This window comes from Lissotriton vulgaris, chromosome 1_1, assembly GCF_964263255.1.
Source record: "Lissotriton vulgaris chromosome 1_1, aLisVul1.2, whole genome shotgun sequence".
Lineage (NCBI taxonomy): Eukaryota > Metazoa > Chordata > Amphibia > Caudata > Salamandridae > Lissotriton > Lissotriton vulgaris.
The window spans coordinates 205,909,276-205,933,012 of record NC_141685.1 but is presented as its reverse complement, the minus strand read 5'-3'; the positions used below and the strand labels follow the sequence as shown (position 1 = coordinate 205,933,012).

Here is a 23,737-nt window from a genome sequence, read left to right as displayed (position 1 = left end):
CATCAGTAACGCAGTAGGCACTTCCATATAGACACCACTTGAACCCGGCACTATAACAAGTAAAATGTACAAGGTACACTGCACTCGTAAAACTGTAGTGTTAGCTTTATTTGTGAAACGAGAGAGGGCCATATGATCAACCCTTGGCGGCAAAATTATCGCCACTTTATCAGCAGCAAACTGCCGCTAAAGTGGCCACAATAAGTTTGGTAATATGCTCTATGGAATTCCAATTGAAGCTCATGTTAGATATGAAGGACATCTGACATGAGCTTCGATTGGAATTCCATAGAGCATATTATCAAACCCACTATCGCCACTTTAGCGACACTTTCCTGCCGATAAAGTGGCAATAATTTTTGTCGCCCAGGCTTGATATTATTGCCCAGAGTGTGTATTGTACAGCAGCTTCTCTGTAAAATGTATAATTACCTCCGAACAGTGACAACAGATAGGTTACAACAGTCTAACAAACAGATCATCAATCTTATTACGCCACTTTTGAGTCACTTTTAACATGGGTAAAGTGATGCAAAGAGCTAGTAAATCTACGTCTGGTTCAACAAAAAATCTCAATACCAGACTCTGCGACACAGTTTTAATGTTGCTTTCTCTCTCTCTCTCACTCTCTGTGACATAATTTCTCTTTCTCTCTTAAACTTAGATGCTGCTGTCTACTTGGACGTGTAGAAGATCAGCCCACTTGAAGTTGTCCATCCCAATGGCTGCAGTGTTTGGCCGCAAGCTTTATAAAACGGTAAGCACCGAGGCCTAGATCTACAAATCCTTCATAGGAATGCATTAGAAATAGGTTGCCATAACGAGCGTCAGTAACGCAATAGGCACTTCCATATAGACACCACTTGAACCCGGCACTATAACAAGTAAAATGTACCAGGTACACTGCACTCGTAAAACTGTACTGTTAGCTTTATTTGTGAAACGAGAGAGGGCCATATTATCAACCTTGGCGACAAAATTATCGCCACTTTATCGGCAGCAAACTGCCGCTAAAGTGGCCATAATAAGTTTGATAATATGCTCTATGGAATTCCAATTGAAGCTCATGTTAGATATGAAGGACATCTGACATGAGCTTCGATTGGAATTCCATAGAGCATATTATCAAACCCATTATCGCCACTTTAGTGACACTGTCCTGCCTATAAATTGGCAATAATATTTGTCGCCCAGGCTTGATATTATGACCCAGAGTGCGTAGTGTACAGCAGCTTCTCTGTAAAATGTATAATTACCTCCGAGCAGTGACAACAGATAGGTTACAACAGTCTGACAAACGGATCATCAACCTTATTACGCCACTTTTGAGTCACTTTTAACATGGGTAAAGTGATGCAAAGAGCTAGTAAATCTACGTCTTGTTCAACAAAAAATCTCAACTCCAGAGTCTCCGACACAGTTTTAATGTTGTTTTCTCTCTCTCTCACTCTCTGTGACATCATTTCTCTTTCTCTCTTAAACTTAGACACTGCTGTCTACTTGGACATGTAGAAGATCAGCCCATCTGAAGTTGTCCATCCCAGTGGCCGCAGTGTTTGGCCGCAAGCTTTATACAATGGTAAGCACAGAGGCCTACATCTACAAATCCTTCATAGGAATGCATTAGAAATAAGTCGCCATAACCGGCGTCAGTAACTCAATAGGCACTTCCATATAGACAACACTTGAACGCGGCACTATAACAGGAATATAGGAGTCACACTGCACACGTATAACTGTAGAGTTACCACAACTTGTAATGCTTTACCTCATTTACTCACATCTACATAATTCTAAACTCTAATTTTCTTTTTTCTTTTGCAGATTACCAATAGGACACCTTTTGGAATCCATTTCACAATTTCCTTATAAAATTGTTTAACTTATTTTGCCAGTTCTAATATAGTTATAATTGAGTTTTGTTTATATTTATTGTTTAAAATAAGTTAATTAAAAAAAACCTACATACTTCTTTTATTTTGTGGGGGAGGGGTATGACGGTCCACAATAAAAATTATATTGAAATACTATAGTAAGATATTCAAGACTAGCATTGAAAACTACTGAGTTCTAACTAACTGATATAATAAATACAATGGTGAGCAACTACTAAAATGGCGGTGGACGGAGTACGTAATCAACGTTTGGCGCCTCAGCACTACCTTTCAAATAAATATATAAAAAATATGACTATTAATACTGTACAAAAGTACAGCACCGGATGAATCACACGAACCGGGAAAAGAAAGCGACAGATTTAATAACTAATATAAAGAAAGGTTTGCTTGTTGAACTTGAAGACAAAAATGTGAACTTCGAAACGACGCTGAGCATGCAAAGAGAGTACAACTGCTACACTAAAAAAAGGAAAGCTTTACATACAAAAGGCGATACATTATCGCCGCTTTTATCAACAGGAAACTGCTGATAAAGCGGCGATAATGTGCTTGATAATAGGCCCTTGTAACTTCCCATAGCAGCCCAGGTTCTGATCCTAACCTAGGCTGCTATGGTTATTCACAAGTACATATTATCAAGACCATTATCTCCGCTTTATCGGCAGTTTCCTGCCAATAAATGTGACGATAATGTATTGCCTTTTGTTGATAATAAGGACCATTGCTCTTTTTTTTGACCAGTAAACTTAGGTGCATATTATCAAGGACCGGTGTTAAAATTCAGCACCGGATGAATCACACAAACCGGGAACAGAAAGCGACAGATTTACTAACTGATATAAAGAAAGGTTTGCTTGCTGAACTTGAAAAAAAAACGTGAACTTCGAAACGACGCTGAGCATGCGAAGAGAGTACAACTGCTACACCAAAAAAAAGGAAAGCTTTACATACAAAAAGGCTGAAGGCATTGGGAGGCATGACCAGAAAATGGAGAACACTCAGGAATGCATGGCTACTCTGGCCAGTTCCCTTCCCCCTGCCGATACGAATGCTAACGCCGACTCAATGGAAAAAGGCATCTCTAGCTGGTTATCCGCGGCCAGTGACATCCATGCCCCACTTACTAAATTCTCCCGGGCTAGAAAGGCTGAAGCCCATAAATGGTTTACCACCGATCTTAAATCACAAAAGTTACTTCTGCGTCTGTTTGAAAGGAAGTGGAGGCATAGCTATGCCAGTGAAGATAGACAGCTTTATCTGTCAGCTCGAGGGCCTATAAGAAAGCCTTATTGGCTGCTAAGACCCTATACTTCTCCACAAATGTGCTTGCTGCCACTAATAAATCCAAAGAAATCTTTAGGATTGTAAACGACCTTAGTAGTGATGACAGAATTTTACCTTGCTTGGCCCCTACTCATGAGCGGTGTAACGCATTGAAAAGTTCATTGTGGATAAAATCGAAACTATCAGGGCAAGTATCCTCTTTGTAGTACAGGTTGAACCCCCAGAGGTTAACCCTGATAATCCATTTATTTTGGATCAATTTATGAATATTGGTCCTGATTCCTTATTCGAACTAATGTCTTGAGTCAAGTCGGGCTGTCCCAAAGACTGCTGTCCCCCCTCTATCCTGAGGGATATATTCTCAGCCCTACCGCACAGCCTCCTTCCTTTTCTCAATGAATCTCTGAGCAAAGGGGATGTACCCACTGCTCTAAAAAGGGCTGTCTTAGTTCCCCTGCTCAAGAAATCAGGAGCGGATCCCTCTGTCTCCTCTAACTACCACCCGATCTCGCTTCTCCCCTATCTTTCAAAAATACTGGAGGCCACGTGGCCAGGTGCCTCTTTAATTTTATAGAAAACTCTAACTATCTGGAACCAAATCAAGCCGGTTTCCGGCCTGCTCACTTCACAGAGTCGATAATCCTGGCTGTGATGGACGCTCTGAGGGCTAATGCTGACAAGGGGACCTCGCAGGCACTTGTGCTTTTAGATCTGTTGGTCGCGTTCAACACGGTCGACCATAACATCCTACTGCACTGTATCGAACAAGCGGGGATCCGAGGAACTGCATATGGGTGGATAAAATCTTTTTTAACGGGTAGAACCCAGGCAGTGCGTCTCGGGAGCTATACTGCTCCAACCCTGACTACCTCTTGCGGAGTTCCTCAGGGTTCACCCCTGTCTCCACTACTGTTCAATCTGTATATCCACCCCCTGGTTCATTAACTTAATGCCAGGAAAACCACCGTATTTTACTATGCTGACGACCTTCAGCTAGTTTTCAAGTTGGACTCCCAAAATGCAGCACCTGAATTTCAAGCTACAATGCTGCTTATCCAAAGTTGGATGGACCAGAACCAACTGAAGCTCAATCCCGGGAAAACCGAATTGGTGTTGCCTGGGAAGAGCTTCACTTGTTGGGGACCTCATTTTTGGCCGGGCGAATTAGGCCCTCCTCCTGTCCTGTCCTCATTGGTGAAAAGTCTCGGGGTGACCATAGACTCTGATCTTTCTTAGAGGGGACATGTGGGCACTGTGGTCTCATCCTCTTTCTTCCAGTTACGCAAAATAAGAAAGATCGCTTACCTGCTGTCTCATCAAGCTCTGATCCAGGTGGTGATAGCACTGGTGCTCTCTCGCCTCTATTTTTCCAACTCACTGTACACCGGCCTTCCGTTGGGCCTGCTAAAGCGCCTTCAAATAATTCAAAATCAGGCGGCGAGACTGATTTACAGGCAGCCGAGATGGCAGTCTGCCAGGACGCTACTTCGCAACCTGCATTGGTTACCTATGGCGCAACGTACCGCTTTCAAGTCGGGATGTATAGTCTTTAAGGCTTTGTGCTGCACAAGCTCCAAATTCATTAGCAGCCTAATCACCAGACATGTCTTCACACGTAATCTCAGTTCCGCCCATCTTCAAATTTTGTCCACTCCATCAATTAAATTAAAATGACAAGGCGGGCGTAGATTTGCCTACTTAGCCCCTAGGCTCTGGAATTCACTTCCACTTTCAGTCAGGAACTGTGATAGTATTCTGGGCTTCAGAAAGGCACTGAAAACCTGGCTTTTTGTGCAATCTTGATAAATCGGATCCCCGCAGCTGCTAGTGTACGAACAGCGCCAAGAAACCTATGGTGTAAGTGTGCTTGATAAATTCATTTTAACATAACATAACATAAAAAAAGCGATACATTATCGCCGCTTTTATCAACAGGAAACTGCTGATAAAGCGGTGATAATGTGCTTGATAATAGGCCCTTGTAACTTCCCATAGCAGCCCAGGTTCTGATCCTAACCTAGGCTGCTATGGTTATTCACAAGTACATATTATCAAGCCCATTATATCCGCTTTATCGGCAGTTTCCTGCCAATAAATGCGACGATAATGTATCGCCTTTTGTTGATAATATGGGCCATTGCTCTTTTTTTTCACCAGTAAACTTAGCTGCATATTATCAAGGACCGGTGTTAAAATTATCGTCGTTTTATTGCCAAGAAACAGCTGATAAAACGATAATGAGCTACATAATACGGCCTTGTTATTTTCCATAGAACCCCATGATAGCATCAGAACAGACTCTCAAATATTGGTCTGCCCTCGGTACAAACTTGTTACCAAGGGTGGAAGAGCCTTTTCGGTGTTGGTTCCTCAGCTATGGAACACACTACCTGAGCCACTGCGCAGGGAAGAGAACCTCCTACGCTTTAGAAAGGGGTTGAAAACGCTGCTGTTTCGTAGGTCCTTGAGTGTCATCTAGGCTAGTGGATGCTTCTCTGTACTTCCAAAGTTGTTGTTTTACCATCGATTTCCGAGCGCTTAGAGGCCTGCAGGTGATTGAGCGCGTTACAAATCAAAAATAACATAACATAACATAACATAGGCTTCTATGGGACTTAACAAGGACGTATTATCAAGCCCACCCTCCCAAAATTAATAAAAAACTCCAGACAATGCAGATACCCGGAGCTAGAAGGTCATTTTACATATCACTGCCCCAGAAATGTGGCGTTCCCCGCGAAGTGTACGGGGACAGAGAGAGAGAGCTCAAAACATTTTTTTTTTTAAAAAGACCCGAGGGATGTCGCTCCCCGAGACTGTGGGGAGTAGGACCATAACCCCCCCGCATACTTCAAAATAAAACCAGAGGACTGCCGTTCCCCAGTGCTCGGGGCACCTTACAAGCCCCCATTATGCAGAAAAATTGCCCCTGTAATTTACCCCCTGGGACCTAATGAATAAAACGGACTTCTACTTTTTTTTCACCTTTTCCACCGCGTACAAGTACTGCACGAGTACCCCGCCATTATTTATTTTTTTTAAATAAAAATTTACCATAAAGATCCATGTACCACCCCCTGACCAAGACTATAGGCTCAGAAAGTTTCTACCCTGCCCCCTTTCCTTTTTTCTCAACTTTGTTTTACTGTTTTCTGGTGACTCTGCTCTTCCGACAAACAACATGGCTGCCAATACTTCCTGGTTTGGAGTATTAACAGCCATTCAGCATGCATCTCCTGCTCGTAATTCTAGGTATTTACATACGCGTACGCCGCGATTTTTCTTTAAAAAAAAGAAAATAAAAAATAGAGCCTAAACATCCATATACGACCCCTTAAGCAAGCCTACAGGGTCAGAATATCTCTACCCTACCCCCTTCCCTTATTTCTCAACTTTGGTTTACTGCTTTCTTGTAACTCGGTTCTAGCGAAGCACAAGATGGCCGCCAACACTTCCTGGTTTCGAGTGTTGACAGACAGTTCACAGCCAATCAGCATGCAGCTCGTGCTCGTAATTGAACAGATTTCAGTACGCGTACTGAACTCCGACTCTAGATATCGCTATGATTTTACTTGCAATTTTCTCAGAAACTACTGAACAGATTTACACCATTTAACAACAAGCAATTACAATGCAACGGTCTCGCCTTTGAAAAAGTTAGAGCTATTGGCATTGTAAATGACAAAATTTTTATTTGTGTTGGTTTTGAAAATAGATAAATAAATGGCACTGTCATTTACAATGCCAATAGCTTAATCTCTCGCAAATGCCACACACAAACACACAGACCCACACAGAGTCCCACACACATACATACCTACAGAGCCACACGCAGAGCCACACACACACACAGAGCCACACACTTCCAGTAGTCGGTGGGCAGCGTGGAGCAGACCAGCACCCAAGCCGACAGGGCCAGCAGGAAGGCCACGATCTCCCCCGCCATGCTGGCCATGGTCACCGGCGAGAGTCACTGCTTTTGATGCAAGTTCCAAGAGACTAATTTTTCTGTTTTATATAGCTCAAACTTGGAGCGCTTCACATGAACACCAGTTACATTGCACAAGGACACTTTTTTTATTCACAAGAGGTCATGTTCAAACCTAATTTGTCAGCTCTAAGGTCGGCTGCTCTACCGTTAAAACCACAACCTTTCCCACAAGACCTAAACCATTATCAAAGTATACACAACGAAGTCCTAGTTGTTGCATATTTATCTCATGCAACTTACAACCACTGACAAACCCAATGGTTCTCTTATTGCAGCACTTCCATATAGACACCACTTGAACCCGGCACTATAACAAGTAAAATGTACCAGGTACACTGCACTCGTAAAACTGTACTGCTTTATTTGTGAAACGAGAGAGGGCCATATTATCAACCTTGGCGACAAAATTATCGCCACTTTATCGGCAGCAAACTGCCGCTAAAGTGGCCATAATAAGTTTGATAATATGCTCTATGGAATTCCAATTGAAGCTCATGTTAGATATGAAGGACATCTGACATGAGCTTCGATTGGAATTCCATAGAGCATATTATCAAACCCATTATCGCCACTTTAGTGACACTGTCCTGCCTATAAATTGGCAATAATATTTGTCGCCCAGGCTTGATATTATGACCCAGAGTGCGTAGTGTACAGCAGCTTCTCTGTAAAATGTATAATTACCTCCGAGCAGTGACAACAGATAGGTTACAACAGTCTGACAAACAGATCATCAACCTTATTACGCCACTTTTGAGTCACTTTTAACATGGGTAAAGTGATGCAAAGAGCTAGTAAATCTACGTCTTGTTCAACAAAAAATCTCAACTCCAGAGTCTCTTAAAGGCGCGCAGGCCCGGATTATAAAGCGGCACCCCCCTCCTGTCCCTTATGAAATAACCGAGGAGCGGATCGATGCAGCTCATAAAGGCCCGCACGGTGCCAGGAATGGAAAAGGGCGTCACGCTACAACGGAGCAGCGGTGACTGGGGGTCTGAGGTAATGCACGACGCACCGTCCACCGAGTGTACTGGCCGAAGGGCTCTGGAAGTAGGGGGAGCGTGGGAGCAAGATTTTCAGAAGTAGTAGTGGACACCCAGGTTAAATGAGCAGCGGTGTCTGGGATACAAAGAACCGTGCCAGGGTTGTAACAAAAATGATTCAGAAAAGGGGTGGTGATGAACAGAGTGTCTGAATTAAGCAGACCACTCTTACCCAGTCCAAAGATCAGGCTTGATCCATCACCGTTTTTTAGCTCACTGCACCATCCCAGCTCAGAACTTGGCTATATGCAAATTAGTCTGACCCTTGCCCAGTGCATCATGGGAACAGGGCAGACCAAACTACCAAGCCAATTCTTATACTGGGAAGGAAACAAGCTACCGGGGACCGGTTTCTGGCATTTCAGCCGTCTTCGGCCCGGCTTGCTTGAATCCTGATGGTGCAATGAGCTAGGGACTCACATCTGAGTATACCCTTCCACGCTTATGGTGGACAAAAATGATTCAGAAAAGGGGTGGTGATGAACAGAGTGTCTGAATTAAGCAGACCACTCTTACCCAGTCCAAAGATCAGGGCTTGATCCATCACAGTTTTTTAGCTCACTGCACCATCCCAGCTCAAAACTTGGCTATATGCAAATTAGTCTGACCCTGGCCCAGTGCATCATGTGAACAGGGCAGACCAAACTACCAAGCCAATTCTTATACTGGGAAGGAAACAAGCTACCGGGGACCGGTTTCTGGCATTTCAGCCGTCTTCGGCCCGGCTTGCTTGAATCCTGATGGTGCAATGAGCTAGGGACTCACATCTGAGTATACCCTTCCACGCTTATGGTGGACAAAAATGATTCAGAAAAGGGGTGGTGATGAACAGAGTGTCTGAATTAAGCAGACCACTCTTACCCAGTCCAAAGATCAGGGCTTGATCCATCACTGTTTTTAAGCTCACTGCACCATCCCAGCTCAGAACTTGGCTATATGCAAATTAGTCTGACCCTGGCCCAGTGTATCATGGGAACAGGGCAGACCAAACTACCAAGCCAACTCTTATACTGGGAAGGAAACAAGCTACCGGGGACCGGTTTCTGGCATTTCAGCCGTCTTCGGCCCGGCTTGCTTGAATCCTGATGGTGCAATGAGCTAGGGACTCACATCTGAGTATACCCTTCCACGCTTATGGTGGACAAAAATGATTCAGAAAAGGGGTGGTGATGAACAGAGTGTCTGAATTAAGCAGACCACTCTTACCCAGTCCAAAGATCAGGGCTTGATCCATCACCGTTTTTTAGCTCACTGCACCATCCCAGCTCAGAACTTGGCTATATGCAAATTAGTCTGACCCTGGCCCAGTGCATCATGGGAACAGGGCAGACCAAACTACCAAGCCAATTCTTATACTGGGAAGGAAACAAGCTACCGGGGACCGGTTTCTGGCATTTCAGCCGTCTTCGGCCCGGCTTGCTTGAATCCTGATGGTGCAATGAGCTAGGGACTCACATCTGAGTATACCCTTCCACGCTTATGGTGGACAAAAATGATTCAGAAAAGGGGTGGTGATGAACAGAGTGTCTGAATTAAGCAGACCACTTTTACCCAGTCCAAAGATCAGGGCTTGATCCATCACCGTTTTTTAGCTCACTGCACCATCCCAGCTCAGAACTTGGCTATATGCAAATTAGTCTGACCCTGGCCCAGTGCATCATGGGAACAGGGCAGACCAAACTACCAAGCCAATTCTTATACTTGGAAGGAAACAAGCTACCGGGGACCGGTTTCTGGCATTTCAGCCGTCTTCGGCCCGGCTTGCTTGAATCCTGATGGTGCAATGAGCAAGTGACTCACATCTGAGTATACTCTTCCACGCTTATGGTGGACAAAAATGATTCAGAAAAGTGGTGGTGATGAAAGACGAAGACGGCTGAAATGCCAGAAACCGGTCCCCGGTAGCTTGTCTCCTTTCTGGTGAAGAATTGGCTTGGTAGTTTAGTCTGCCCTGTTCCCATGATGCACTGGGCCAGGGACAGACTGATTTGCATATAGCCAGGTTCTGATCTGGGATGGGGCAGTGAGATAAATAACGGTGATGGATCAAGCCCTGATCTTTGGACTGGGTAAGAGTGGTCTGCTTAATTCAGAAACTCTGTTCATCACCACCCCCTTTTCTAAATCGTTTTTGGCCACTATAGGTGTGGCAGGGTATACTCAGACATGAGCCCCTTTCTCACTGCTCCATCAGGATTCAAGCAAGCCGGGCCGAAGACGGCTGAAATGCCAGAAACCGGTCCCCGGTAGCTTGTCTCCTTTCTGGTGAAGAATTGGCTTGGTAGTTTAGTCTGCCCTGTTCCCATAATGCACTGGGCATGGGACAGACTGATTTGCATATAGCCAGGTTCTGAGCTGGGATGGGGCAGTGAGATAAATAACAGTGATGGATCAAGCCCTGATCTTTGGACTGGGTAAGAGTGGTCTGCTTAATTCAGACACTCTGTTCATCACCACCCCCTTTTCTAAATCGTTTTTGGCCACTATAGGTGTGGCAGGGTATACTCAGACATGAGTCCCTTTCTCACTGCTCCATCAGGATTCAAGCAAGCCGGGCCGAAGACGGCTGAAATGCCAGAAACCGGTCCCCGGTAGCTTGTCTCCTTTCTGGTGAAGAATTGGCTTGGTAGTTTAGTCTGCCCTGTTCCCATGATGCACTGGGCATGGGACAGACTGATTTGCATATAGCCAGGTTCTGAGCTGGGATGGGGCAGTGAGATAAATAACGGTGATGGATCAAGCCCTGATCTTTGGACTGGGTAAGAGTGGTCTGCTTAATTCAGACACTCTGTTCATCACCACCCCCTTTTCTAAATCGTTTTTGGCCACTATAGGTGTGGCAGGGTATACTCAGACATGAGTCCCTTTCTCACTGCTCCATCAGGATTCAAGCAAGCCGGGCCGAAGACGGCTGAAATGCCAGAAACCGGTCCCCGGTAGCTTGTCTCCTTTCTGGTGAAGAATTGGCTTGGTAGTTTAGTCTGCCCTGTTCCCATGATGCACTGGGCCAGGGACAGACTGATTTGCATATAGCCAGGTTCTGAGCTGGGATGGGGCAGTGAGATAAATAACGGTGATGGATCAAGCCCTGATCTTTGGACTGGGTAAGAGTGGTCTGCTTAATTCAGACACTCTGTTCATCACCACCCCCTTTTCTAAATCGTTTTTGGCCACTATAGGTGTGGCAGGGTATACTCAGACATGAGTCCCTTTCTCACTGCTCCATCAGGATTCAAGCAAGCCGGGCCGAAGATGGCTGAAATGCCAGAAACCGGTCCCCGGTAGCTTGTCTCCTTTCTGGTGAAGAATTGGCTTGGTAGTTTAGTCTGCCCTGTTCCCATGATGCACTGGGCCAGGGACAGACTGATTTGCATATAGCCAGGTTCTGAGCTGGGATGGGGCAGTGAGATAAATAACGGTGATGGATCAAGCCCTGATCTTTGGACTGGGTAAGAGTGGTCTGCTTAATTCAGACACTCTGTTCATCACCACCCCCTTTTCTAAATCGTTTTTGGCCACTATAGGTGTGGCAGGGTATACTCAGACATGAGTCCCTTTCTCACTGCTCCATCAGGATTCAAGCAAGCCGGGCCGAAGACGGCTGAAATGCCAGAAACCGGTCCCCGGTAGCTTGTCTCCTTTCTGGTGAAGAATTGGCTTGGTAGTTTAGTCTGCCCTGTTCCCATGATGCACTGGGCCAGGGACAGACTGATTTGCATATAGCCAGGTTCTGAGCTGGGATGGGGCAGTGAGATAAATAACGGTGATGGATTAAGCCCTGATCTTTGGACTGGGTAAGAGTGGTCTGCTTAATTCAGACACTCTGTTCATCACCACCCCCTTTTCTAAATCGTTTTTGGCCACTATAGGTGTGGCAGGGTATACTCAGACATGAGTCCCTTTCTCACTGCTCCATCAGGATTCAAGCAAGCCGGGCCGAAGACGGCTGAAATGCCAGAAACCGGTCCCCGGTAGCTTGTCTCCTTTCTGGTGAAGAATTGGCTTGGTAGTTTAGTCTGCCCTGTTCCCATGATGCACTGGGCCAGGGACAGACTGATTTGCATATAGCCAGGTTCTGAGCTGGGATGGGGCAGTGAGATAAATAACGGTGATGGATCAAGCCCTGATCTTTGGACTTGGTAAGAGTGGTCTGCTTAATTCAGACACTCTGTTCATCACCACCCCCTTTTCTAAATCGTTTTTGGCCACTATAGGTGTGGCAGGGTATACTCAGACATGAGTCCCTTTCTCACTGCTCCATCAGGATTCAAGCAAACCGGGCCGAAGATGGCTGAAATGCCAGAAACCGGTCCCCGGTAGCTTGTCTCCTTTCTGGTGAAGAATTGGCTTGGTAGTTTAGTCTGCCCTGTTCCCATGATGCACTGGGCCAGGGACAGACTGATTTGCATATAGCCAGGTTCTGAGCTGGGATGGGGCAGTGAGATAAATAACGGTGATGGATCAAGCCCTGATCTTTGGACTGGGTAAGAGTGGTCTGCTTAATTCAGACACTCTGTTCATCACCACCCCCTTTTCTAAATCGTTTTTGGCCACTATAGGTGTGGCAGGGTATACTCAGACATGAGTCCCTTTCTCACTGCTCCATCAGGATTCGAGCAAGCCGGGCCGAAGACGGCTGAAATGCCAGAAACCGGTCCCCGGTAGCTTGTCTCCTTTCTGGTGAAGAATTGGCTTGGTAGTTTAGTCTGCCCTGTTCCCATGATGCACTGGGCCAGGGACAGACTGATTTGCATATAGCCAGGTTCTGAGCTGGGATGGGGCAGTGAGATAAATAACGGTGATGGATCAAGCCCTGATCTTTGGACTGGGTAAGAGTGGTCTGCTTAATTCAGACACTCTGTTCATCACCACCCCCTTTTCTAAATCGTTTTTGGCCACTATAGGTGTGGCAGGGTATACTCAGACATGAGTCCCTTTCTCACTGCTCCATCAGGATTCGAGCAAGCCGGGCCGAAGACGGCTGAAATGCCAGAAACCGGTCCCCGGTAGCTTGTCTCCTTTCTGGTGAAGAATTGGCTTGGTAGTTTAGTCTGCCCTGTTCCCATGATGCACTGGGCCAGGGACAGACTGATTTGCATATAGCCAGGTTCTGAGCTGGGATGGGGCAGTGAGATAAATAACGGTGATGGATCAAGCCCTGATCTTTGGACTGGGTAAGAGTGGTCTGCTTAATTCAGACACTCTGTTCATCACCACCCCCTTTTCTAAAAGGGTTGTAACAATGGCCCCCGCGTGGGGCGTAGGGGTAGACCGGCTTACCCATACTGGAGGGGGCACCCTCAGCCCCACTTATGTGAGTTTGAGGGGCCCCGTTAGCATATCTTGCAGTGGGGTGGGGCCTCACGTTTTGGTCCGCCGCTGAGCCGTGCTGCTTGTACTGGCGGCCAGTGAGCAAAGCGAGCTCAAAGACTTGCTCCAGGCAGCTTTAGAGCCTGGGGAGGGCGTCGGGGGAGTGAGCGTGTTCCAACAGAAAAAAAAACAAAGGGTCAAATTCTGCATTTTAAAGTACAATTTCACATACATGGCTAAAAAAGCTATAGCCTCTGAAAGGGAACGCATGTGAAATATTGCAGTATTTCCATGGTGCTCCCAGGAAGGCTGACCCTCTTCAAAATCGGACCCCATCCTTACTGGACGGGCACAAGACAGCGGGAGGGGGGGTGGGAACGGGCACACGAACAGCGGGAGGGGGACAGGAACGGGCACACGGACAGCGGGAGGGGGGCGGGAACTGGGACACGCTGGTTCAAGACGGCACTGCGGAGCTTCTCAAGTAAGCTACTGCCCGGCCGCCATCTTCGGAGAAATGACCAAAATAAACATTAAAAAAAAAAAAAACACCGCCCACCGCGGCAATGACGTTCACAAAGGGGCGTGATGAGTAAAAATCACCGGAACGCCCACGTATGCTCGGGCAATGCCTGACGCATCTCTGTTCCAATGGCTAGCCTCCATTTATGGAGCTAGCCAATGGAACAGAGAGGCGGGACAAAGCCCCATACTGATTCTCAAAAGATTTCGCCTGCGCCAATACCTGTGCGCAATGCTACTCCAGGGGAAACCTAAAAAGCACATTCTGTGAACAGAACTCCACCTCTCTGCCAAATTTCGTGTAATTCCATTCAGCCGTTCGGGCTGTAGCCCTGGCTAAAGGTCCCTATGGAAAATTGCATGGGGAAAACACGTTTTGGGACACCCCTTTTTTCTCAGCCCCCACTTGACGAATCACCCCCAAACTTTCAGGGAAGGAGCGGAACCGAGCAGGCCATTTTTTGGGAGAAATTCGCAAAGATTCGTCCACCGGTGCCAAAGTTATTCTAAATAGAATGTTGTGGATTTCCTATGGAAACTAGGTCCGAACTATAACTACCTATTGGCGACCGCCAGTAGGTATATATATATATATGTATTAAAAAATACAAGTGTATGTTTATTATTTTTTTACTTAAATTAATTTATGAATTTTAAGGTTATTTAAGTATTTTTAAGTATGTTGTAGTTAATTATATTATTTCATTAATTTTAAATTACTTTTAAGACATTTTAAAATATTTGATATTTTGACTAACTCTATTTTTTACGATATTTTTTTATTCCATATTTTTGTTTGTAAATATGAATTCGATATTTTTTGCATGCTATATTTTGTCAACGATATTTTGGTAAGTCTATATTTTGGTATTCTATATTATGTCAGTGATCCGCTGGCTGCATCACACAAGTGAATGGAATGCTTGCTGGGATGCTGGTTGCGTCAAGTCAGTGAATGGGATGCTTGCTGGAATGCTGGCTACATTACGTCAGTGTATGGGATGCTGGCTGCGTCACTTCAGTAAATGGGATGCTCGCTGGTATGCTGGTTTTGTCATGTCAGTGAATGGGATGCTCTTGATGTTGGCTGCATCATGTCAGTGAATGGGATGCTTGCTGGGATGCTGGTTGCATCTTTTCAGGTAATGGGTTGCTCGCTGGGATGCTGGCTGCATCACATCTGTGAATGAGGTGCTGGTTTCATCACGTCAGTGAATAGGGTGCTCTTTGGGATGCCGGCTGCATCACGTTGATGATTCGGATGCACGATGGGATGCTGGCTGCATCTTGTGAGGGAATGGGATGCTCTTTGGGATGCTGGCTGCATCTCGTCAGGTAATGGGATGCCCGCTGGGATGTTCTCTGCATCATATCAGTGAGTGGGATGCTCACTGGGATGCTGGCTGCATCACTTCAGTGAATGGGATGCTCGCTGGAATACCGGCTAGATGATGTCAGTGAATAAGATGTTCGCTGGGATGCTGGATGCCTCACATCTGTGAATGAGTTGCTCGCTGGGATGCTGCCTGCGTCACATCAGTGAATGGGATGCTGGTGGCGTCATGTCAGTGAAAGGGATGCTCGCTGGGATGCTGTCTGCATTACATCAGTGAATGGGATGCTAGTTGGGAGGGCTGCTGCATCTTATGTGTGAATGGGATACTCGCTGGGATAGTGGTTGTGTCACATCAGTGAAACTGATGCTCACTGGGATGATGGCTGTGTCACGTCAGTGTAATTGATGCTCAATGGGATGCTTTCCGCGTCATGTCAGTGAATGGGATGTTCGCTTGTATGCTGCCTGCGTCTCATCAATGAAATTGATGCTCACTGGAATGATAGCTGCATTATATCAGTGACATTGATGGTCACTGGGATGTTACCTGAGTCACGGCAGTAAAATCGGATGCTCGCTGGGATGCTGCCTGCATCACATCAGTGAATGGGATGCTCGCTGGGATGTTCTCTGCATCATGTCATTGAAGGGATGCTGACTGGGATGCTTTCCGCATCATGTCAGTGAATGGGATGCTGACTGGGATGATTTCCGCATCATGTATGTGAATGGGATGTTCGCTCGTATGTTGCCTGCGTTTCATCAATGAAATTGATGCTCACTGGAATGATGGCTGCATCACGTCAGTGAATAAGATGCTCGCTGGGATGCTGGCTACCTCACATTAGTGAATAAGATGCTCGCTGGGATGCTGGCTACCTCACATTAGTGAATAAGATGATCACTGGGATGCTGGCTGCCTTGGGTCAGTGAATGGGATGTTTGCAGGGATTCAGGCTGCATCATGTCAGAGCTTTGAATGGGATGCTTGCTGGGATGCTGGTTGCGTCAAGTCAGTGAATGGGATGCTTGCTGGAATGCTGGCTACATTACGTCAGTGTATGGGATGCTGGCTGCGTCACTTCAGTAAATGGGATGCTCGCTGGTATGCTGGTTTTGTCATGTCAGTGAATGGGATGCTCTTGATGTTGGCTGCATCATGTCAGTGAATGGGATGCTTGCTGGGATGCTGGTTGCATCTTTTCAGGTAATGGGTTGCTCGCTGGGATGCTGGCTGCATCACATCTGTGAATGAGGTGCTGGTTTCATCACGTCAGTGAATAGGGTGCTCTTTGGGATGCCGGCTGCATCACGTTGATGATTCGGATGCACGATGGGATGCTGGCTGCATCTTGTGAGGGAATGGGATGCTCTTTGGGATGCTGGCTGCATCTCGTCAGGTAATGGGATGCCCGCTGGGATGTTCTCTGCATCATATCAGTGAGTGGGATGCTCACTGGGATGCTGGCTGCATCACTTCAGTGAATGGGATGCTCGCTGGAATACCGGCTAGATGATGTCAGTGAATAAGATGTTCGCTGGGATGCTGGATGCCTCACATCTGTGAATGAGTTGCTCGCTGGGATGCTGCCTGCGTCACATCAGTGAATGGGATGCTGGTGGCGTCATGTCAGTGAAAGGGATGCTCGCTGGGATGCTGTCTGCATTACATCAGTGAATGGGATGCTAGTTGGGAGGGCTGCTGCATCTTATGTGTGAATGGGATACTCGCTGGGATAGTGGTTGTGTCACATCAGTGAAACTGATGCTCACTGGGATGATGGCTGTGTCACGTCAGTGTAATTGATGCTCAATGTGATGCTTTCCGCGTCATGTCAGTGAATGGGATGTTCGCTTGTATGCTGCCTGCGTCTCATCAATGAAATTGATGCTCACTGGAATGATAGCTGCATTATATCAGTGACATTGATGGTCACTGGGATGTTACCTGAGTCACAGCAGTAAACTCGGATGCTCGCTGGGATGCTGCCTGCATCACATCAGTGAATGGGATGCTCGCTGGGATGTTCTCTGCATCATGTCATTGAAGGGATGCTGACTGGGATGCTTTCCGCATCATGTCAGTGAATGGGATGCTGACTGGGATGATTTCCGCATCATGTATGTGAATGGGATGTTCGCTCGTATGTTGCCTGCGTCTCATCAATGAAATTGATGCTCACTGGAATGATGGCTGCATCACGTCAGTGAATAAGATGCTCGCTGGGATGCTGGCTACCTCAAATTAGTGAATAAGATGCTCGCTGGGATGCTGGCTACCTCACATTAGTGAATAAGATGATCACTGGGATGCTGGCTGCCTTGGGTCAGTGAATGGGATGTTTGCAGGGATTCAGGCTGCATCATGTCAGAGCTTTGAATGGGATGCTAGCTAGGATGCTGGCTGCATCACATAAGTCAATGGGATGATGGCTGGAATGCTGGCTGCGTTACCTTAATGGATGGGATGCTGGCTGGAATGCTGACTGCGTCACATCAGTGAATGGGATGCTGGCTGTGTCATGTCAGTGTTCGCGGGATGCTGGTAGCGTCATGTCAGTTTATGGGATGCTTGTTGTGCTGATGGCTTATCACATCAGTGTTTGGGATGCTGGCTGCATCACATCTGTGAATGGGATGCTCACTGGGATGCTGGCTGCATCATATCAGTGAATGGAATGCTCGCTAGGATGCTGGTTGCATCAAAGCAGTGAAAGAGATTCTCACTGGGATGCTGGCTGCATCTCGTCAGAGAATGGGATGCTTGTTGGGATGCTTGCTGCATCACATCAGTGAATAGGATGCAGGCTGCGCTTCGCGAGTGAATGGGATGCTCGCTGGGATGCTGGCTGCATCACGTCAGTGAATTTGATCCTTGCTGGGATGCTGACTGCATCACGTCAGTGAATTTGATGGTCACTGGGATGCTGGCTGCATCTCGCCAGGGAATGGGATGCTCGATTGGATGCCGGCTGTGTCACGTTAGTGAATGGGTTGCTTGCTGGAATACTGGCTGTGTCACATCAGTGAATGCGATGCTTGTTGGGATGCCAGCTATGTCACGTCAGTGAATGGGTTGTTCGCTGGGATGCTGGCTGCATCACGTTAGTGAACAGGATGCTCTATGGTATTCTGGCTGCTTCACGTCAGTGTATGGGATGCTGGCTGCATCACGTCAGTGAATGGGATGCTCGTTTGGATCCTGCCTGCTTCACATCAGTGAATGGTATGCTGGTGGCGTCCTGTCAGTGAAAGGGGTGCTGGGTGCATCACGTCAGTGTATAGGATGCTGGCTGCTTCACGTCAGTGAATGGGATGCTGATTGCATCACGTCAGTGTATGGGATGCTGTCTGCGACACGTCTGTGAAAGAGATGCTGGCTGAATCACGCCAGTAAATGGCATGCGGGCTGCATGACATCAGTGTATGGGATGCTGACTGTGTCAAGTCAGATGCTCGCTGGGATGCTGGCTGCGTTATGTCAGTGTATGGGATGCTGGTTACATCACATCACTGAATGGGAGGCTCACTGGGATGCTTGTTTCATCACATCACCGAATGGTATGCTCATTGGAATGCTGGTTACATCACGTCAATGAATGGGATGCTCGCTCGGATGCTGGCTGCGCCACGTCAGTGAATGGATTGCTGGGTGCATCACGTTAGTGTATGGGATGTTGGCTGTCTCAAGTCAGTGAATGGGATGCTGGCTACATCACGTCAGTGAATGGGTTGCTCACTGGGATGCTGGTTTTGTCATGTCAGTGAATGGGATGCTCGTTGGATTGCAGGCTGCGTCACGTCACTGAATGGTATGCTCGCTGGAATGCTGGCTGCATCTCATCAGGTAATGGGATTCTCGTTGGGATGTTGGCTTCATCACATCAGTGAATGAAATGCTCGCTTGGATGCTAGATGCATCACGACAGGGAAATTGATGCTCGCTGAGATGCTGACTGCATCACGTCAGTGAATGAAATGCTCGCTGGTTTGCTGGCTTCATCATGTCAGGGAATGGGATGCTTACTGCGATGCTGACTGCATCGTGTCAGTGAATGGGATACTCATTGGGATACTGGCTGCATCACGTCAGTGAATGAATTGCTCGCTGGGTTGCTGGTTGAGTCACATCAGGGAATGGAATTCTCGCTGAGATGCTGGCTGTGTTTTGTCAGGGTATGGGTTGCTCGTTGGGATGCTTGCTGCATCTCATCATGCAATGGAATTGTGGATGCATCATGTCAGGGAATGGGATGCTCACTGTAATGCTGGCTGCGTCACAGCAGTGTATGGCATGCTGGCTGCGTCACGTAAGTTAAGGGGAGGCTCACTAGGATGCTAATTTCATCATGTCAGTGAATGGGATGCTCGTTAGGATGTTGGCTTTGTCACGTCAGTGTATGTGATGCTAGCTGTGTCAAGTCAGTAAATGGGATGCTCGTTGGGATGCTGGCTGTGTCACGTCAATGAATGGGATGCTCGCTGGAATGCTGGCTGCATCTCATCAGGTAATGAGATTCTCGTTGGGATGTTGGCTTCATCACATCAGTGAATGAAATGCTCGCTTGGATGCTGACTGCATCACGTCTGGGAATGGGATGCTTGCTGGGATGCTGATTGCATCGTGCCAGTGAATGGGATACTCATTGGGATAATGGCTGCATCACGTCAGTGAATGAATTGCTCTCTGAGTTGCTGGTTGAGTCACATCAGGGAGTGGAATTCTCGCTGGGATGCTGGCTGCGTTTTGTCAGGGTATGGGTTGCTCGTTGGGATGCTTGCTGCATCTCATCATGCAATGGAATATTGGATGCATCACGTCAGGGAATGGGATGCTCACTGTGATGCTGGCTGCGTCACATCAGTGTATGGCATGCTGGCTGCGTCACGTCAGTTAATGGGAGGCTCACTAGGATGCTAATTTCATCATGTCAGTGAATGGGATGCTCGTTAGGATGTTGGCTTTGTCACATCAGTGTATGGGATGCTAGCTGTGTCAAGTCAGTAAATGTGATGCTCGTTGGGATGCTGGCTGTGTCACATCAGTGAATGGGATGCTCGGGATGTTGGCTGAATCACGTCGGTGAATGGGATGCTCGTTGGGATGCTGGCTGTGTCACATCAGTGAATGGGATGCTCATTGGGATGCTGGCTATGTCACGTCAGTGAATAAGATGCTCGCTGGGATACTGGCTGCATCACATCAGAGAATTGGATGCTGGCTGCATCACATGAGGGAATGGGATGCGGGCTGCTTCACATCAGAGAATGGGATGATGTTTGCATCCCGTCAGTGAATGGGATGCTCTCTGGGATGCTGGCTGTGTCACATCAGTGAATTGGATGCTGGCTGCATCACGTCAGTGAATGGGATGCTGGCTACGGCACGTCAGTGAATGGGATGCTGTCTGCGTCACGTCAGTGAATGGGATGCTGGCTGCATCACATCAGTAAATGGGATGCTTGCTGAGATTCTGGCTGTGTCACGTCAGTAAATAGGATGCTCCCTGGGATGGTGGCTGGTTCCTGTCACTGCACAGACATTAGTACTTACTCGTAGTTGTAGAAGAGTTGGTACAGCTCCACTTCTCCTCGCTCTTCCTCTTGCCAGAAGCATGTGAGATCTTCAAAGGTCCTTGAAAAGCAGCTGATGTTTTCAGAAACATTCCGAAGCAGCTCAACATCTGAGGAAATACAAAGGAGAAGAGAGTCAGTACTGGGTCCTGCTGGGGCCTCTCTGGCTATCCAAGGGGTGACTCTTTGGAGGCTAATGGGGGGGGCGGGGGACTGAACTGTGGCTGGAAGAAATGCCCAAAGCCAAAAGCAAGCTATTTACCCGCCTGCTGATTGTATAAAGGTAAATCCATTGCCCAGACCACTGGCTGCTCTTCAAAGCGCCCTCCCTGTCTGTGTGCACCTACGGGTCCTCGAGGCGCTCCAGCAGGCAGGTGTAACACACAAGCCCCTCTGCCGGGAAAGCTGCTGTGAAGAGCACCCCCAGGGGATGTACAATGGAATTACCACTGAAATAATCACACAGGGCCCGATTCACAGAACTAACTTAAGACAAAATTCTAAACTTACTACCCTTTTGGTATTCACAGAAGGCACTTACTCATTTCGGTATTACAGAAGTTAGGAGTCCTAACTTAAGGACCCCTAAATTTCTTCTGTGAATTCCGAAAGTCTTAAAGTTAGGATTTTTCTCAGTTTAGGAGTAGTAAAGTTAAGACTCCTAACTTTAGGACTCCTAAATGCCTTCTGTGAACATTGAAAGGCTTAAAGTTAGGATTTTTCCCAGTTTAGGGGTAGTAAAGTTAGGACTCCTGACTTTACCACTCCTAAACTGAGAAAAATCCTAACTTTACTACTTTAGGTATTCACAGAAGGCATTTAGGAGTCCTAAAGTTAGGACACCTAACTTCCGTCAATACCGAAATGAGTAAGTGCCTTCTGTAAATACCAAAATGAGTAAGTGCCTTCTGTGAATACTAAAATGAGTAAGTGCCTTCTGTGAATATCAAAATGGTAGTAAGTTTAGGATTTTGTCTTAAGTTAGTTCTGTGAATCAGGCCCACAGTCCAGGCAATGACAGCGCAGGACACCCGACGGAACAAGAAGGTTCACAAGCAACGGGCTGCGATTTTATTCAGATGAAAAGTCCTCGCTTCATGAGTAAGAGCCCTCCGCTGTTCCACCAACCCCTGCCCTTAGTGAGTGGGTATGTGGTTCTGTGGTTGACTTGTCATGCGATCCGCAGTGTGCATACACAAGGAACATGCTAGGCCAAGAGCTGCACGCCAAATCACTGCACACCTTTCATGTGAACAAGCCGGTGTAGTTCAAGTTCAAAAGACCTTTATTCGAATTTCATAAAATTCATAAAAGTACTACATTAAAACAATTCAATTACATAACAGATCAGAATTACAGAATTCATAATTATTAAAAGATCTAATACAACTCTCATAAAACTATTTTCAGGGGTTTTCCATCATTTTGCATACACGTGTTATAAGTCTCAGAAAAGTGCTAGTGCGAAAAATTAGTTCATCTGTGTCCAGGGAGAGCAACATTGTATAAGACTCCCCCATCAAAAGGGGTCTTTGTTTTCTAAAATAAGGAATTAAAAACCAATTGATATATTTTAAATAATATGTACAGAAGAGTAGAAAGTGCAAATCATTCTGTTTACTAATACCATCACACGGGCATGGATTGTATTGTGTTGTGTGTTGATAACCCAAAGGAAAGCCCAGTAGGAATTTCACTGAGCCCGCCCTTAGGAGAAACAATAGTGATCTCTCCCAATTGGTCATAGCTAAAGTGAGGTAGGGTGGAAGTGGTCTCCTACATAATTCATTCCCCATGTAACTCACAACAGTTGATTCGAGGGTTTCCCTTTCCATTCGTTCAGAATTATAAAGTGCGTACAGTGCTTGTTTGACCTCAATTTTATATTTGGGCTCAATCCTGCTTTGGTCGGAGAAAAGATCTCCTCTATCCACGGCACTCAATATTTTTAAAACTCCAGCAAGCCAGGGGATCGCCAGGCCATGGTCACATTTAAGACAGTCTTTAATAATATTTTGAGTTAGAGTGGCTGAGTTATTCCTCCAGATCCTGATCCAGAATAGAGCTGGTTTAGTTCTAATAAAGTCACATACATAGGGGAGGTTTAGTTCCTCATGACAAATAAATTCGGAAGATGAGATTGGGGCGCCCAGTATTTTTCTACAGAATCGACTTTCTTCTCGCTGGATACTTGGACTTTTTCCCAATCCCCAAACCTCAGCCCCGTATGTAGCTACAGGTAAGAACTGTAATCTAAAAAATTTTTAAATAGCTCTAGTGGCACCTATTCTCTTTGGACGAGACAAGCTCAAAATAGAATTGGTGGCTTTCGAGAACTTGCCCATGGCGTAGGCTGAGTGCCCACTCCATGAGCCGTTCGCAGCGAAAACCAGCCCTAAATATGGGAATGTGGTTACAGATTCTAATTTATCTGTCCCTATATGTATGGTGTTGAGCTTTCGTTTCCCGGGCTCACATGGCATAATAAAATTTTTTTTAAAAGGTACACGCAGATCTAAGCCCTCCATGTATTGGACAAAACTTTTAACAAGTAAACAGAGGGCATTTGGTGTTTGGCCCATAAGGACCGCATCGTCTGCGTATAATAAAACTGGTAATGGTTGCCCCTGGATAATTGGTACATCACTAGTCACTTTTTTTAGGGTTTTGGCTAGACCATTAATATAAACAATAAACAGCAGGGGTGCTAAAACGCACCCCTGTCTTACCCCCTACCAATGTTGATAGGTCCAGATACTTCTCCACCCATGCCAATCCT

The 23,737-nt window shown here is 46.4% G+C and overlaps 1 protein-coding gene across 1 annotated transcript in view; it reads right to left on the bottom strand.

Annotated features, from left to right (window-relative positions):
• The window catches only part of MPL (MPL proto-oncogene, thrombopoietin receptor), a 294,761-nt gene that overhangs the window by 227,820 nt on the left and 43,204 nt on the right, over window positions 1-23,737 (bottom strand). The window contains exon 2 of the mRNA XM_086935961.1: window positions 20,939-21,068. Coding sequence (XP_086792087.1) covers window positions 20,939-21,068 — 130 coding nt within the window. The remainder of the gene's footprint in view (window positions 1-20,938; window positions 21,069-23,737) is intronic.